General features: G+C 43.0%; 1 protein-coding gene across 4 annotated transcripts in view; it reads right to left on the bottom strand.

The window, feature by feature from the left end:
* Positions 1-18,884, bottom strand: part of CC2D2A (coiled-coil and C2 domain containing 2A) — a 147,722-nt gene that overhangs the window by 54,636 nt on the left and 74,202 nt on the right. For all 4 annotated transcript variants that reach the window (XR_005599228.1, XR_005599229.1, XM_039541049.1 and 1 more), the window contains exons 21-23: positions 13,137-13,340; positions 5,369-5,461; positions 2,527-2,618 (exon numbers count right to left, since the gene is read on the bottom strand). Coding sequence is in view for 2 of the 4 variants with exons in the window: in XM_039541049.1 (XP_039396983.1) it covers positions 2,527-2,618; positions 5,369-5,461; positions 13,137-13,340 (389 nt within the window). In the remaining 2 variants the exon portion in view is untranslated. The remainder of the gene's footprint in view (positions 1-2,526; positions 2,619-5,368; positions 5,462-13,136; positions 13,341-18,884) is intronic.

An 18,884-nucleotide genomic window follows, 5' to 3' on the forward strand; every position in this document is an offset into this window, starting at 1 on the left:
TGTCTACCCTACATTACCCTACATTACCACGCGAGGTCGATCTAAGATATGCAACTTCAGCTACGTGAATAGCGTAGCTGAAGTCAACGTACTTAGATCTACTTACCGCAGAGTCTTCACTGCGGTAAGTCGACAGCTGACGCTCTCCCATCGACTCCGCTTGCGCTTCTCGTTCTGGTGGAGTACCGGAGTCGACGGGAGAGCGCTCAGCGGTCAATTTATCATGTCTATACTAGACTAAATAAATTGACCCATGTTGGATCGATCGCTGCCCACCGATCCGGCGGGTAGTATAGACAAGCCCAAAGACATGAAATACAGGAGGCATGGAAACATAGTACAAAAAGTCAGAGTCACAAAACAACAACAAACAAATACATACATAATAGTCTGGCAAGAAAAGAGAAGAGATTTCAAAGACAAAAATATGTTTGAGCAGAAGTAAAGAGACATATGGGAAGTGCCCAGCAGCAAGGTGTCAAGACACATGTAAGGCACAGGGTAACAAAAATGCACTTTTAAAAATTATTTCATGCTATTTGCAGGGCATCTCCTTGTGTCTTTTCTCAAATCTATCCGTCCACATCCTCTTCCACAACTCTCTTTTCCCTCTGATCTGTTCGTTCTTTTCTCAAGATGCCTTAGAATTGTGCAGCAAGAAAGGTTAGAAGTCTAAACAGCAACTTTTTCAGGATCAGTTTTTTACTTGTTTGTGTTTCAAACTTTAAGTCCAAGATCAAGATCATAACAACATTATGTAAACTTACATTTATACCTCCTTTCATACAGAAAGGACTCAGTATCTTTAGTTATATATGCACTTTTAGATGCCTATCTATAATTGTTTTTCAAGCTTATTATAACATTGCTAGGTGCCTCATAAAATAAATAAAAACCAGGCCCTAGCCCCAAAGAGCATATCATGTAAATTAAACATGACAGAATATGTGAGGATCCTAACTTAATTAAAGGGGGGTGAAGTAGACAGAAAGCAAGTGTGGGACAATGCTAACATGGTGTGGTATTTCTTTTGGTTTACAGGTCTGTCGCATCTTACGCGCATTTAACATGCACAATTTCAGCTTTATGCGGTCAGCAAAAATAAAAACAAAAAAAAGAAAAATAACAATTTTAATGCTGTACCTGTAGTGCAGGCGATTCTGCCCACCATTACACTCAATGTAATTTTGACTATACGTGATTTTCGCTTTACGCACTGACTGTATTTATTTTTTGTTACCTTTCTTTCCCCTGCACATTTCTTGTAGATATGAGGGCTGAAGTGACTTTTTAGGCGGGAACTAAAGAAGATGAGGAAAGTTGCAATGAACAGGGCTGGGGAGGGCATTCTAAGCATTGGGATCAGCGCAGACAAAGAGAGTGAGATGATCTTAGGGAAGGAGATGAAAGGAGCACCAAGGCTGACATTAGTGGTGGAGCAGACAGGGTAGTGAGATGTGCATAGCATACTCTAGGAAGCCATTAAAAGAATACCAAAATATAGTATACACATGTACTTATCCATACATACTCAGATATATATAAAATGTATGTTCCCACAGATACATATACCCATGCACATATTATAGGAACTATTTAATCCATCAGCACAGTAAAGCTACATCTGGATGAAACATGGCAGCTGTTCAATACTTCACAGCAAAATTACAGACCAGTGTACAACAGGAAGTAAATAACATAATATCCAGCAGAAACTATACTGGGATTGAAAATGTCTACTCTGCAAATCATCAGGATTGTGTTTTTATATTTATAGCTTTCCTGTTAGAAGCAAAGACAAGTAACTACTAACACCTCCTACACACACCCACACACACACACACACACAAAGATGCAATACGAAGCAAGCCAAGCCTCCTAGAATCTGGGAGAGGTGAAGAGCTAAATTCATTTTGATATCTTCTATAGAAAATATTAAGGGAATCTAATTTACTGTATTTAGCAATTAGAAACTATGGTGATGATACTCAACCAATTCCCATAATATAGATAAACAGATTTAAGTTTCATCTGAAACAATGCAATTCCAGCCTCACAGTCCCATCCCCCCCAACACCATGCTGAGACATTTGCTCAGCACTGATTCAGTGGGAAGAGTGCTGACTATTGAACCACCGAAGCCATCACATTTGGGTATTACTTGGAATCAGTCATTCAGGTGCATACTAAGCTGGATTCTCCTTAAGCTTATGAGGTCAGATGTTATCAGAGACTGAAGTAATATGGCAGCATATAAATAAAGGTTACTATGAATGAATACTTCTGCTGAAAATAGCATACTACCTTAAAACATTTATGATGCAGTTTTCTTGCAGTTATTTTGGCACAGATGAGCATGGTCCTTACAGAATAATATACCATTATGCTAAATTTAAAACATTAGTAAACATGGAGTACAACACTGAATTTTTGTGGTAAAGAAATAATTATGAGCTTAGAAACAAGGATAGTTTAAAATTAGTTATTTAAATTATTTTAGATATGATAAAAACTTTTTTCCCTTACCCAAGACTAGGAACCTCCTCTTCATTTACCAAGTCAGAAAGAAGGAAATGGTGCTTTGCTGTTAGAAACCGGTTTATCACTGATTCTCTAACCTGGAAACATAACCAATTGTATGTCTTATCCAAATTCACTGAAAATACATGTGGTTCAATTTACTAAAAAGGAGAGTTATTTTTCTTAATCCCCCCATCATAAAAAAAAGGGGCATGTTCAGGGATCCCTTTCCATAGATACTTCCTCAGCACAAAATACTACCCCATTCTAGGAGTAATTGACTCCTCTAGAAGCAGCCTCGGCAGTTGTCCCAAACTAAAGAGCCTGGGTCCAGGATCAGTACACCTGGTAAAGGAAATGGAAAAAATAAGAGGAATTTCCTGAACATGCACCCTTTCTCTTTCCAGATTCCAGTGGAGAAGAGTCCACACTACAAACTCAACATAACTCATTGACAATTTTTTTGGTTACCTTAACAAAGAGTCAAAGTAAGGGTTAAAACAGATTGATGAAACAGTGTGAAGAAGCTTTCACTCCTCCTAACTATACTATATCAATTCTGTGGCTATATAGAGCACTTCAGATTCCAGGACTGTCAATGAGGACCTTTTTCAAGCACTATATTTGCAATAAAATATATAGTTTAGGGCTATTGATTAATCACAGTTAACTCACGTGATTAACTAAAAAAATTAATTGAAATTAAAAAAATGAATCATGATTAATCACAGTTTTAATTGCACTGTTAAACAACAGAATACTAATTGATATTTATTAAATATTTTGGATGTTTTTGTACATTTTTCAATATATTGATTTCAATTACAACAAAGAATACAAAGTGTACAGTGCTCACTTTATATTATTATTTTTATTACAATATTTGCATATTGTAAAAATGATAAACAAAAGAAACAGTATTTTTCAATTCACCTCATACAAGTACTGTAGTGTAATCTGTTTATCATGAAAGTGCAACTTACAAATGTAGATTTTTTTGTTACATAACTGCACTCAAGAACAAAACAACGTAAAACTTTAGAGCCTACAAGTCCACTCAGTCCTACTTCTTGTTCAGCCAATTGCTAAGACAAACAAGTCTGTTTACATTTACAGGAGATAATGCAGCCGGCTTCTTATTTACAGTGTCATCTGAAAGTAAGAACAGGTGTTCACATGGCACTTTTGTAGTGGCATTGCAAGATATTTACTTGCCAGATATGCTAAACATTTGTATGCCCCTTTATGCTTTGGTCACCATTCCAGAGGACATGCTTCCATGCTGATGACTTTCATTAAAAAAATAGTGCTTTAATAAAATTTGTGACTGAACTACTTGGAAAAGAATTAAATGTCTCCTGCTTTGTTTTATCCACATTTTGCCATATATTTCATGTTACAGCAGTCTCAGATGATGACCAAGCACATTTTTCTTTTTAAGAAGACTTTCACTGCAGATCTGACAAAACGCAAAGAAGGTACCAATGTGAGATTTCTAAAGATAGCTGTAGCATGCAACCTAAGGGTTAAGAATCTGAAGTGCCTTCCAAAATCTGAGAGGGATGAGGTGTGGAACATGCTTTCAGAAGTCTTAAAAGAGCAACACTCCGATGTGGAAACTACAGAACCCAAACCACCAAAAAAGAAAATCAATCTTCAGCTAGTGGCATTTGACTCAGATGATGAAAATTAACATGCGTCGCTCCGCATTGTTTTGGATCGTTATCAAGCAGAACCCCTCTAAAACTGTCCTCTGGAATGGTGGTTGAAGCATGAAGGAACATATGAAACTTTAGCGCATCTAGCATGTAAATATCTTGCGATGCTGGCTACAACAGTGCCATGCGAACATCTGTTCTCACTTTCAGGTGACATTGTAATCAAGAAGCGGCAGCATTATCTCCTGCAAATATAAACAAACAATTGGCTGAACAAGAAATAGGACTGAATGGACTTGTAGGCTCTAAAGTCTTACATTGTTTTATTTTTGAATGCAGCAATTTTTTTGTACATAATTCTGCATTTGTAAGTTCAACTTTCATGATAAAAAGATTGCACTACAGTACTTGTATTAGGTGAATTGAAAAATACTATTTCTTTGTTTTATTCCAATGCAAATATTTGTAACAAATATGAAGTGAGCACTGTACACTTTGTATTGTGTTTTAATTGAAATCAATATATTTGAAAATGTAGAAAACATCCAAAATATTTAAAGAAATGGTATTCTATTATTGTTTAACAGTGTGATTAATCACGATTAATTTTTTAAATCACTTGACAGCCCTAATATAGTTTAAAATTCTTAATTCTTTCAATTTCCAGTGGAACAAACAATCCTGTGCTAACAGAGAGAAGTAGAAGAATGGAAGTTGTTTTCTTGGGAGCTTGAGAGAGAGAGAGACTCTAATTAGTAGAACTTGCAGCTTGAAAACTATATTAATAATTAATTTGAGGGAGTCTGCAATATTTTCTTACTATACTATTTTCTTATATAATTTTACACTTAATCTCTCCTCCCAATGTCCTTATACCTTTGTATTATAGTAACTGCTTTATAGTATTAATACAATACTAAATAGTTTCATATAACATGTCTCCCCATTTCTATTATTTTCAAAAGTTTTGAATTAAGCCATAAAAACTCTCTCAGGGTGGAAACTATAGCTATCCAAAGGACTCTGCTTTAGATCAATTTTTCAAATGTAATTTGTGATTACATCTGCAACTTTTGACTTATAAAATGCAGTAAAAATGTGTTTGGATTGTACTTTAAAAATTCTTAAATAGAGTAGTAACAAAAAAAAAAGTAAGAAAGATCAATACTGACTCTTTTTGCATTTCTCACCTTCTGGAGATACTTGGCAACTAAAGCTCTGTGTGCATCTAGGTGATCTTTGCTGTCAATTACATCCCTCTCACGGAGCCTTTTCTCATAGTTCTAAGGGTAAATACAAAAAATAAGTTTGTGATTTGATGTCCATTCTAGTGTTTTATGTCACATAAGGAAATAGTGATCATTTTATTAACATAAACATATAGGATCAAAGTAAGCCAATGGAGGGAAGGATAGCTCCGTGGTTTGAGCATTGGCCTGCTAAACCCAGGGTTGTGAGCTCAATCCTTGAGGGGGCCTGGGTAGATGGGAGGGCACAAACCAAATGTATTCAAAGTTTCATTATGTACTAGTCAAAGAAGTTTCTGTAGAACCTGCAAACTGCAAGAAACCACTAGTTGCCATTTTTTTTAGATTAATTATTCAGACTTTTTATTCTGTTTTTGAAAAATGAATAAACATAGCAATAGGGAAAGAAAGAAATACACAAAATGGCATGAAGGCCTAATAAAACATTTGTGATGTACAGAATCAGGGAAATGTAGAAATGAAGGTTACTCTCTCGCAAGACAGACTCTGCATAACACTCATGGGGATGTGCTAATGGTGCAGCTGACAGTGGATTATTTCATAGCAGTGTCTATCAGATCATTCTGACACCCCTCCTGCCCCTCTCCTTCCTGTACACTCCAAGAGCAAGGGTATAAAAGGGGTCTTGATGCTCCAGCTGCCACAATTCCTTCCACAGCATCTTCAGGTCCAAAATTGTAATTAGGACTCTGAAGAAGCTGGGAAGGTGGGCAGGGAATGAAAGTCCATCTCAGAGAATATTGGCTACAGGTAAGTAACCTTCATTTCTTCTTCAGGTGGCCTTTGCACTTCCCAATCATGGGATAGCTTGATAAGCAGTGCTGTCATCTGAAGAGGGTGGGACATGGTGTCCTAATTAACTCAGTTGGGATGCTAGATATAGTGCATAAAGTTTTGTAAATGGGTGAACAGAGCTCCATTTAACAGCTCTGCAAATTTCTACAATGGGAATACACCTAAGGCATGCCAAGAAGGCCACTGTGACAGATGTTATGAACACATGGAATATTCAAAGATTATTATATTGACTTTATGGTATACATAACACTATGGGCTAACTCATGGTTGTATTCCTGGTTCCATGGGGAGTTACAGGGCTTTTTGCAGGAGCTAAAATAACTAGAGGGTAATTAATGCAAATCCCTAAGGCAAGTAAAAAGCCTGGGAAAGTTTTGCCCCCTGGGGGTAATTGCATATACTGTTTGAGCTGGTTTAATAGGCCTGGCAAACACAAATCTATAAATTGTCTGAAGTGGTTGGCCTGATGCAGGGAGAATGGTCATTTTCACATGTCCAAAGAACTGATATGAAACTGTGACCAAGAGATACAGACACTGTGGAAAGGGCCAGAAGAACTTTAATCCTACCAGCGTCCCCATGTGGAAGATGGGTAACTGCCCTGTAAGAGAAGGTTACTCACCCTGTGCAGTAACAGAGGTTCTTTGAGACGGCTGTCCCTGTGGGATTAATCTGCATTCCTGCGCCTGCAATTGGAGAGTTTCAGTAGCAGCGCCTGGTTGGTTCGCACATGCACTGTCCCTGTCTCATGCTTTCTCTCGCGGTTACATAGTGCTGTGTGCCCAAACCCCCCTCAGTTCCTTCTCTATTGCAGAGTCCTTAACAGGAAACTCTGAAGTAGAGGGGAGGAAGGAGGGTAGTGGCGCACCCACAGGAACAACCATCTTGAATAATCTCAGTTACTGCACAGAGTAACCTTCTCCTCTTCTTCAAGGAGTGTCACTGTGGGTGTTCCACTTTAGGTGGCTGTAGAGGCGCCAGGCACCAGTGAAGAAAGCAGGTGCTCGGGGCAGCCAATGGAAAGGAGCGGCATGTCCGGGTCTTCGGCGGTGGGTCTCTCAGTCCCTCTGGGAGAGAAGGACCCGCTACCAAATTGCCACCGATGAATGAAGCTGCGCATAGAGCTGCCACCGAAGTGCAATATATATTTTTTTTCCCCCGCTTCGCCGCTTGGGGCAGCAAAAAAGCTGGAGCCAGCCCTGGGGCTTCGCAGTTGTATTCGTGGTGGATGATAAAACCGTGAGTCCAAGCAGAGCGTCTGAGGTCAAGTCCTGCTGTATTGCATGGTGCTCTGGGCACATGTGGGCTGATGCCCAGGTTGCAGCTTTGCAGATGTCCATGATGGGTACGTTGTCGAGAAAGGCTATTGATGTAGAAAGTGATCTGGTGGAGTGCGTGCAGGTCCCCAGTGGGGGTTATAGTTATTGTTGATGGTAGCAAAGGTCAATGCACCCAGAGATCCATTTTGAGTCCCTTTGCTTGGCTATGGCGGCTCCTTTAGATCTTTCAGTGATAGAAAGAAATAACTCTGGTGACTTTCTGAAGGGTTTAGTCCTCTGAATGTAAAATGCTAGTACCCTTCTGACGTCCAGGGCGTGAAACATCATTTCTTGTCTGTTCCCATGAGGTTTTGGGAAGAACGATGGGAGATGGATGGGCTGGTTCAAGTGGAACAAGGAAGCTGTTTTAGGTAAAAAATTTGGATGTAGTCTTAGAATAACTTTGTTGTTGAAGAATATTGTGTATAGGGGAGTGCCATGAGAGCCCCAAATTCATCTACTCATCATGTGGATTTGATAGCAATGAGAAAGGCCACCTTCATCAAGAGATGGAGAAGTGAACACATCATCAAGGGCTCAAAGAGGGCCTAGTAAGGCATCATAGCACTAGATTAAGGTCCCATGGTGGAGTAGAGATTTATATTTCAGGATAAAGGTTACGAATACCTATGAGAAATCGTTTAGTGGGAGGGTAGGCAAAGACTGAGAACTCATCAACTTTGTGATGGAAAGCTGTGATTGACGTAAGGTGTACTTTGATCAAGCAAATTGGCAGATCCGATTTCTTAAATTCCAGTATATAATCTAATATCATTGTTAAAGGAGAGGTCTATTGTGGCACTATATGTGGAATCTCTTCCATTTGTACAGGTAAAGTATATTGTTTAGTAGACCGTCTGCAGTTTAATAGTATGGTCCTTACTTCCGCCGAACAGCTCATTTCATTGCCTTGATACCATGGGGTAGCCATGACTTTAGGTGGAATATTTCCAGGTGCAGGTGGTATACCTAGCCTGCATCCTGAGACAGGAGATGTGGAAGAAGAGGAAGAATGTGTGGTGGGCATATTGTCATCTTCAGCAGGCAAGGGAAACATGTTTGTCTGGGCCACAGGGGGGCTATCAAGATGACTCAGGATTTTTCAGTCCATATCTTGTGTATGACCCTGGATAAGAGAGGGGTGTGGGAAGGGAATTGCCAATCCTTGCCAATATTCTGTATCAGACTACCTTATCACAATACCTACTGTGGTAATGGTAGAGTCTATGTCAACTGTGTGGAGCATCTGTATAGTGTTTGCTTGGGTACCCTTTCTTTTCACATGATGGGTAGGCAAAGACTGAGAACTCGTCAACTTTGTGATGGAAAGCTGTGATTGACATGAGGTGTACTTTGATCAAGCAAATTGGCAGATCCGATTTCTTAAATTCCAGTATATAATCTAATATCATTGGTAAAAGAGAGGTCTATTGTGGCACTATATGTGGAATCTCTTCCATTTGTGCAGGTAAGTATATTGTTTAGTAGACCGTCTGCAATTTAATACTATGGTCCTTACAGGTAAATTAACCTGTCCATCATGCTCTGATTCACTGTCAGATTGTGGATCCAATCTTGGATCAGAGGAAGTAAATAAAAGGAAAACTAATGGTTTTGGCTTTCTTAAAATTGAAAAGGGAGAGAGATAACTCTCTGGTGAGCCCACAGGTATTCTAGGAAGAAGGAGTGAAAGGTCTGCTGGGACAATCTAAATCTGCTCTGTGATCTTTTGTCTCTTGCCCATCAGGAGAGTTGGATCAGGAAGTAGCTCTGAGGCTTTTCTTTTATTCCCCTTATCAATGGGTATGCAGGTAACTGCACAACCTTTGGATCTGACTCTATCTGCATAGCCAAGTGATTTATTTAGCATGTGCATAGTCATCTAGTCAAGTGATGGCATCTTCAGTGGCGTGATGCAGTTCTTCTAGGCCACCGCTGAACCTAGTCAGCAGGCATTCATTGACAATGTGCATCATCATCTGTGTTGTGCTGCAGCTGCACAAAGGGCTGTCACAAAGGTCCCTGCGATACTGGCTGGCTGCACAGAGACCTTGCCTAGTCCAGAACCTGTTCAACAGGGACCATTGGCCATGGGGAAGGTCAAAACCAGGCGGGCAAATTGTGGGGTCGGCGACGAGGGACTGGAGCCAAGTGACATACCTGGGCATCTATCATTATAGCACGTGCTTATAGCATTGAGGAGTTGGAACTGACATCTGGAACAGCTACGTTCAGTACATCAAGGACATGGACCCTTCTTTAGAGATTTACCCAGTGCGGTGGCCTTAATTTTTGACCTAGATTCAGAGGGGGTTTTCAGAACCAAGCATGAGGGAACTGAAAGGGACCCAAAGCAGTGCTTGACTTTGCTAACAGGAGCTGTATCTCACATCTTTATCCAGAAAAAGAGGTGATAGATTTGAAGAAGTGCTCCTACTAGGACTGGCTGCAGATCATGAGAATGTCCTTCCCTCAACCAAGCCAGACACCTAGTATGTCATAGGATCTGTAAGTCAGTACCGACATATGGGAACTAATAAAAGAAATAATTTTTCATAGAATCATTGAATATTAGGGTTGGAAGAGACCTCAGAAGGTTATGTAGTCCAATCCCCTGCTCAAAGCAGGACCAACACCAACTAAATCATCCTAGCCAGGGCTTTGTCAAAGCAGGTCTTAAAAACCTCTAAGGATGAAGATTCCACCACCTCCCCAGGTAACACATTCCAGTGCTTCACCACCCTCCTAGTGAAATAGATTTTCCTAATATCCAACCTGGACCTCCCCCGCTGCAACTTGAGACCATTACTCCTTGTTCTGTCATCTGCCACCACTGAGAACAGCCTAGCTCCATCCTCTTTGGAACCCCCCTTCAAGTAGTTGAAGGCTGCTAAAAAATCCCCATTCACTCTTCTCTTCTGCAGATTAAATAACCCCAGTTCCCTCAGCCTCTCCTCATAAGTCATGTGCTCCAGCCCCCTAATCATTTTTGCTGCCTTCCAAACTGGACTCTCTCCAATTTGTCCACATCCCTTCTGTAGTGGGGAGGTGAGGGGGGGGCAGCAAAACTGGATGCAGTACTCCAGGTGTGGCCTCACTAGTTCCAAATAGAGGGGAATAATCCTACTAATATAGCCCAATATGCCGTGAAATCTTCAATGAGCTTGAACTCAAAAAGGAAGCTTACAAGAAGTGGAAATTTATTCCCCCCCAATAGAGAGGAATAATCACTTCCCTCGATCTGCTGGCAATGCTCCTACTAAGGGCCTTCTTGGCAACAAGGACACACTGCTGACTCATAACCAGCTTCTTGTCCACTGTAATCCCCAGGTCCTTTTCTGCAGAACTGCTGCTTAGCCAGTCCATCCCCAGCCTGTAGTGGTGCATGGGAGTCTTCCTTCTTAAGTGCAGGACTCTGCACTTGTCCTTGTTGAACCTCATCAGATTTCTTTTGGCCCAATCCTCCAATTTGTCTAGGTCACTCTGGACCCTATCCCTCCCTCCAGCATATCTACCTCTCCCCACATCTTAGTGTCATCTGCAAACTTGCTGAGGGTGCAATTAATCACATCATCCAGATCATTAATAAAGATGTTGAACAAAACCAGCCCCAGGACTGACCTCTGGGGCATTCCACTTGATACCAACTGCCAACTAGACATCAAGCAGTTGATCACTACCAGTTGAGCTCGACAATCTAGCCAGCTTTCTGTCCACCTTATAGTCCATTCATCCAATCCATACTTCTTTAACTTGCTGTCAAGAATACTGTGGGAGACCGTATCAAAAGCTTTGCTAAAGTCAAGCTATATCACATCCACTACTTTCCCCATATCCACAGAGCCAATTATCTCATCACAGAAGGCAATCAGGTTGGTCAGGCATGACTCGCCCTTGGTGAATCCATGCTGACTGTTCCTGATCACCTTCCTCTCCTCCAAGTGCTTCAAAATGGAATCCTTGAGGACCTGCTCCATGATTTTGCCAGGGACTGAAGTGAGGTTGACCGGTCTGTAGTTCTCCAGTTTCTCTTTCTTCCCTTTTTAAAATATGGACACTATATTTGCCTTTTTCCAATCGTCCGGGACCTCCCCTGATCGCGACGAATTTTCAAAGATAATGGCCAATGGCTCTGCAATCTCATCAGCCAATTCCCTCAGCACCCTCGGATGCGTTAGATCTGGACCCATGGACTTGTGTATGTCCAGCTTTTCTAAATAGTCCTTAACCTGTTTTCACCACTGAGAGCTGCTCACCTCCTCCCCATACTGTGTTTCCCAGTGCAGCAGTCTGGGAGCTGACCTTGTCTTTGAACACTAAGGCAAAAAAAGCATTGAGTACTTCAGCTTTTTCCACATCTGTCACTATGTTATCTCTCCCATGCAGTAAGGGTCCCACACTTTCCCTGACCTTCTTCTTGTTGCTAAGATACCTGTAGAAACCCTTCTTGTTACTCTTCACATCTCTTGCTAGCTGCAACTCCAATTGTGCTTTGGCCTTCCTGATTAAACCTCTGCAGGCTCTAGCAATATTTTTACACTCCTCCCTAGTCATCTGTTCAAATTTCCACTTCTTGTAAGCTTCTTTTTTGAGTTCAAGCTCATTGAAGATTTCACTGTTAAGCCAAGCTGGTCGCCTGACATATTTGCTATTCTTTCTGCACTTCAGGATGGTCTGTTCTTGTGCCCTCAATAAGGCTTCTTTAAAATAAACAAAGCTAAAATTTCTAACTCTAATGCTAACTAATTAAGAAATCTAACTAAGGCACAGTGTCTTTGAAGAGGTTGGATCCAGCCTGGAGAGGTTCCTGGTCCACCCGCTGAGACATTTGTAAGGAACTGAGGTGGCTGGAGTGCCACAAACTCTTTTATAGCTTCATCCTCAGAATGTTCAATAAAAGTAAAAGGAGGGGCAGGGGAGCACTCTAACAGGCACTGCTATGAAACGTTTGACTGTCAGTTACACCATCAGTGCATCCCAGGGTGGGAAGGTACAGAGGTCACCTGAAGAATCTTAAACGACATCAGAGATCCAGGATCATAGAAGAAGGATGTTTAGATAAAACATGAAAAAGAAAACACTATGGGCTTGATTGTTCCCCCCAATATTTGCTTCAATTCAGTAGTATTGTTTTCTTTAGCCCCTCTAAAGAATTGGAGGAAAGTTAATAAAGTTGGTGCCTCAATTAACTTTTGCACAGCCTCTTTTGACTTTTCATGTTTGGAATTCTCCTTTAAAAGAGGATTCCAAATAGACTGGTGGATAGGGGAGGGATTGTTGTAGTGCAGCTCCACTTAAATCTTCTTCCTCCAGAGTCTGTTCCAGCAGCTATTTCTTTGGAAGGAGACAATCACATTCTAGATTCAGGTAACATGAGGTATATTTAAAGTGAAATACTATTTTGACTTACACTCCGGGTAATCCTTTTGGAGTCAATGTAGTTGAAGTCAGGGTAGAATTTGGCCCTCAAAGTAATGAGGAACTGACTTTATCAAGCCAAATATTACTGAAGATAAAACTGATAAATATTTTATTAAAGACCATAATTTAAATAATTTCAGACAACAACCTACCTCAAAAAGTTTTTCAGTTATTTCTCTTTCGAGTAAAGGGACTTGCTTATAATTACGGAACTCTGCCACCTCTCTGTGTCTGAGTTGTAGGAGTTGGAATCTTTTTGATCTGTTAAGTTCCTCATCCGAAGCAAAATTAAACTCTTGCTGCAATTGCTCCAGTCTGAAGAAACCAGGAACACAAGCATCTCCACTAGTGGCAACCTAAATAACAAAGGCAAATATTAAAAATTCAATTCAGAGTGAAAAATGTCCATAAATATTTTTTCAATGGGTTGACTAATTCATTAGATATATTGCCAAGAGCTTCATTGTAACCAAAACCAGACTGAATATGCCAAAATACAATATAAATATTTAATATTTTAAAATAAGGTTTTTAATAATCCTTAGTTTTTAGTAAGAATATAGTGGAATTTAATTCGTTCACAATTTAAATGTAATATAAAATATTGTAATAACTGTTGTGACAACTGAAGCTATACATATATCAACATATAAAGGAAAACTATGGTACAGTATAATAATTTAGGCCCCAATCTTGCAAAGACAGTCATATGTAGGGCCCTTCCAAATTCACGGCCATGAAAAACACATCATGGACCGTGAAATCTGGTCTCCCTCTGTGAAATCTGGTCTTTTGTTTGCTTTTACTGTATATTATACACATTTCATGGGGGAGACCAGTGTTTCTTAAATTGGGGGTCCTGACGCAACAGGGAGTTGCAGGGGGATAGGACAGTTACCTGTTCCGTAACTGGCATTCTTCGAGATGTGTTGCTCAGGTGTATTCCATAGTAGGTGTGCGTGTTCACCATGTGCTCCCGTGTCGGAAGTTTTTCCCTTAGTAGTACCCATACTGGGGGAGCACCGCTGCGATCCCTGGAGTGGCACCTCTAAATCACGCTATAAGGGGAGCCGCGCTCCGCCTACCCTTGGTTCCTTCTTGCCAGACAACTCCGACAGAGAGGAAGGAGGGTGGGATGTGGAATACACCTGAGCAACACATCTCGAAGAACACCAGTTATGGAACAGGTAACTGTCTTTTCTTCTTCAAGTGATTGCTCATGCGTATTCCATAGTAGGTGACTCCAAGCTATATCTGATGGAGGCGGGTAGGATTTTAAGGGTTTCCAGGACGCAGTACCGCCCTACCAAACCCGACGTCATCCTTCACTTGGGAGACGATTGCATAATGCAAAGAAAATGTGTGGACAGAGGACCACGCGGCAGCCCTACAGATGTCCTGGATCAGGACATGGGCTACATAGGCAGCCGACAAGGCCTGAGCTCTCGTTGAGTGCGTCCTAACGATTGGTGGCGGAGGAACCCTTGCCAGGTCATAGCACATGCGTATGCACGAGGTGATCCAGTGGGAAAGGCGCTGGGTGGAAATCGGCTGCCCCCTTGGCCGATGCAACGAACAGCTGCGAGGATTTCCAGAACAGCTTGATCCAGAGTCCAGGTAGAAGGCCAGTGCCCTATGTACATCGAGAGTGTGAAGGCATTCCTCATGGAGGAATGGGGCTTAGGACAGAGCACCGGGAGGAAAAATGGCCTGTTCCATATGGAAGGTGGAGACCACCTTTGGGAGGAATGCGGGGTGTGGGTGAAGCTGGACCTTATCCTTGTGGTAGACTGTATATGGGGGTTCCGAGGTCAAGGCCCTGACCTCCAAGACATGTTAGGCTGACGTGATAGCTACAAGGAATGCTACCTTCCATGACAGGTGAGACCAGGAACATGTGGCCAAGGGTTCAAAGGGAGGTCCCGTGAGACAGGATAACACTAGGATTAGGTCCCATTGCAGAACGGGGGACCTAGCATACGGAATGAACGGTCCAGGCCTCTTAGAAAGTGGGAGGTCATAGTGTGAGAAAAGACTGATTGACTCTGCACCGGTGGGTAGAAGGCCGATATGGCTGCCAAATGTACCCTGACAGAGGTGGGAGCTAGCCCTTGGGTCCTAAGGGATAGGAGGTAATCAAGGATAATCTGGAGCGGTGCGGACGATGGGGAGGTTCCCCGCTCCGCTGCTCACCTACAGAATCTGGACCACTTTGCCAGGTATGTCTGTCGCGTGGACGGCTTTCTACTTTCCAGCAGGACTCATTTGACATCCTCTGAACACCTCCTCTCCTCCTCATCTAACCACTGAGCAACCACGCTGTCAGGTGGAGTGCAGCTAGGTTGGGATGGAGGAGGCGGCCCCCTTCCTGGGAGATGAGGTCCAGACGAAGCGGTAGCCTCCGCGGGGGGGCCGCTAAGAAGTGCGGGAGGGTCCCATACCAGTGTTGTTGGGCCCAGTCAGGGGCCATAATGATAACCCGCGTCCTTGCCAATCAGGGGGAAGAGTGGGAAGGCATAGAAAAGCTGGCCTGACCACTGCAGGAGGAAGGTGTCTGAGATTGCCCCCTTCCCCACTCTTCCCCTGGAGCAGAACTGGAGACAGCGTCAGTTCTGGTCGGTTGCAAAGAGGTCGACCCAGGGAACTCCCCACTCTAGGAAGAGCTGGTGGGTGACCTCCGAGTGGAGCGACCACTCATACTGGTGGGAGACAACCCTGCTGAGGCGATCGGCTCGCACATTGCGGATGCCGGGTAGGTGGAAGGCTTGCAGGGAGATATCTTGGGCTATACAGAATTCCCATAGGCTCAGGGCTTCCAGGCATGGGGCTGAGGAACGAGTCCCGCCTTGCCTGTTGATGTAGTACATTGCAGCGGTGTTGTCTGTAAGGCCTCTGACCACCTTCCCAGGAAGGTGCATGCTGAAAGCTACTCACGCCAACCGTATCGCCCTGAGCTCTCTGGCATTTAAGTGGAAGGACAAGTCCGAGGCCGACCATCTCCCTTGGGTTTGAATATTCCCTATATGAGCTCCCCATCCCAGATCTGAGGGATCTGACACCAGGTCTAATGACAGGGAGGCTTCCCGGAAAGGGACCCCTTGCAGCATGTTGCTCAGGAGGGACCACCATTGTAGGGAGGCAACTACTTGGGGCAGTACTGTGATAACCTTGTCCAGCCTGTCCCGGGCCTGGGAGTACTGAGAGGCTAGCCAGAGCTGGAGGGAACTCATTCTGAGCCTGGCATGGCGGACCATGTACGTGCATGCTGCCATGTGCCTGAGGATCTGAAGGCACACTCTTGCCGTCATCACGGGGAAGGCCATGACCGAGACAATGAGGCCTTTGATGGTCTCGAACCTGCCCAGAGGGAAAGAGGCTGTAGCCCTTAAGGAGTCCAACATCGCCCCTATGAATTCTATGCGCTGAACTGGGATTAACATAGATTTGTTCTCATTCACTACTAGGCCGAGATCTGCGCATGTGGACAAGAGCAGCTCCACATGTGCTTCCATCTGGGACCGAGAGCTACCCTTGAGAAGCCAATCGTCCAGGTATGGGAAGATCTGCACCCCTTTCCGCCGGAGGTAGGCCGCTACCACCGCCATGCATGGTGCCCCGGGTATTGGTAAGCTCAAGATGTCTCGCACAGCCTGTGCAGCCTCCGGCGTCGACAGCATCCTCTCCGCAGGGGAGGCACACGTGGATAGAGCCGGGCTGCTCTGCTCAACACGAGTCGGAGGACTAGGGCCCGGGGGTGGGGGGGATCAAGGGCTGCCTGGCTTGGGACTAACCTCACCCCTATCCTTTTCTCGGCACCGCTGAGCAGAAGTCTTCCCTTGCTTCTTGGAAGGGGAGCGGTGCCGGCTAGTAGAGGGGACTTTGCTACGCATCGAAGACCGCTCAGCGCGCTGGAGTAGGGGCCAGCGCTGATTCCATCAGGAGAGCGTGAAGACTGATGTCCCTCTCCTTCTTAGTTCGCGGCTTAAATGATCTACAGATCCTGCAGCGCTCACTCATGTGAGTTTCGCCCAAGCAGCAGAGACACTCAGCGTGCGGATCACTTCTGGGCATAGAACGGCGACAGGAGTTGCACGACTTGAAGCCTGGAGCACGGGGCATGCCCCGAGCCCACTCTAACTACTTGAAAACTACTAAAAGTAACTATACCACTAAGGTCAACTAGAGAAGCTGCAGCAAGGCTGGAGCAAGATGTTCCAATTACCTTCACCAGCGGCAAGAAGGAACTGAGGGTGGGGGGAGCGTGCGATATAGAGGCGCGATATAGAGGCGCCACTCCAGGTGTCACAGCAGTGCTCCCTCAGTACGGGTACTGCTAAGGGAAAAACAAGCAATCACTCAAAGAAGAACACAAGGTTATTTTAGGGGGGGTTGTGGTATTGCCACCCTTAATTCTGCTGCCTTCAGAGCTAGGTGGCCAGAGAGTGGCGGCTGTAAGCTGGGCACCCAGCTCTGAAGGCAGTGCCCCGCCAGCCCATGCCATCCTTACTTCTGCGCTGGGTGGCCAGATATTGGCAGCTGATGACTGAGGGCCCAGCTCTGCATGCAGCAGCGCAGAAGTAAGAGTAACAGTACCGCAATCTCCCCTACAATAACCTTGCAACCTCCCCACAACTCCTTTTTGGGTCAGGACCCCTACAATTACAACACTGAAATTTCATATATAAATAGCTGAAACCATTTAATTTACAATTTTTAAAATCATTCGACCCTAAAATTGACCAAAATGGACCATGAATTTGGTAGAGCCCTAGTCATATGTAAGTCTTTGCAGGACTGAGGCTTGCGGTTAGCTAAGAGCAGTTTGTGAATGCTTCATTCCCATTAATGAGCTGATACTCATTTGAGCAATATCATCACCTTCAGTAGAATTACTTGCATAAACAACTGCTCCCCAGTGGAGAGGGGGTTCACAATTTCGTCCGACATACATACTTATTTAATTTAAAAATATGGTTGGATTCCCTTTCCATTACATCAGTTTCACACAAGTGTAACACCACTGAAATCAATGGGTTATATCAATGCAAAAGTAGCTTAACATTTCAAAATCAAGTGCCCAGTATCAAATTCATGTTTGTATTATTTATTAGAAATACCATGTTTCATTTTCTCCATTCCTGTGAATGGTTCTGTCTTATCTTTCAATTAGAGTTGCATTCCAATGATACTTCCAGCAAGGCCAGTCTTATCATACAGTGAAACACAGAAAATGCAGCTCAGCATCTGAATGCATTTTAAAATTGTGATGAGGTAGATTTTTTTTTAAATAATTAATGTCACTGTTAAATTAACTCCGTCAAATTTTTTAAAAAAACATAAGGTACATTGTGTCAACCTGATTTTCAAAGTCACACAACTGCATTTTGAAAATCAGTGTCTTAAAAAATCTCAAATTATGTCATCAGATTTTCAAGACTGTGACTTACTGTTTGGTGATTTAAAGATAAATCTCTTTAACCAAACTAATGATCTGTTCTGCGAAAACAACCTGCCCGGAAAATCTTACTGAATAAAAGAAAAATAATTTTCATGCACAGAGAAACTCAACTAACTCAGAATCTCCATAAAGCAGACAGTGTGTAAACCCTGTCCCATAACTTGATGATGTTGATGAACCCTCCTCCTATTGAAGATGGGGTATAAAAACTAATCACACATCCAGTTTAAAGATTTGATTGTCTGCTCATTTCTTCATCCAGATTATATAGAACCTGCCAGACTGGCTTGAACTCTACACATTGTAAGCTTAGGCTCCTTTCTGGCAGTGACCATGGGCTCTAGATGTACATGTATGCTTCCTAATGTGACAGCATCTGGGATCTGTAACGTTTGACTCTTTTACAAACAAATAAATCAATTGAAAGATTATTTTCTAAATG

The sequence above is a fragment of the Mauremys reevesii genome, linkage group 5, assembly GCF_016161935.1.
Source record: "Mauremys reevesii isolate NIE-2019 linkage group 5, ASM1616193v1, whole genome shotgun sequence".
Lineage (NCBI taxonomy): Eukaryota > Metazoa > Chordata > Testudines > Geoemydidae > Mauremys > Mauremys reevesii.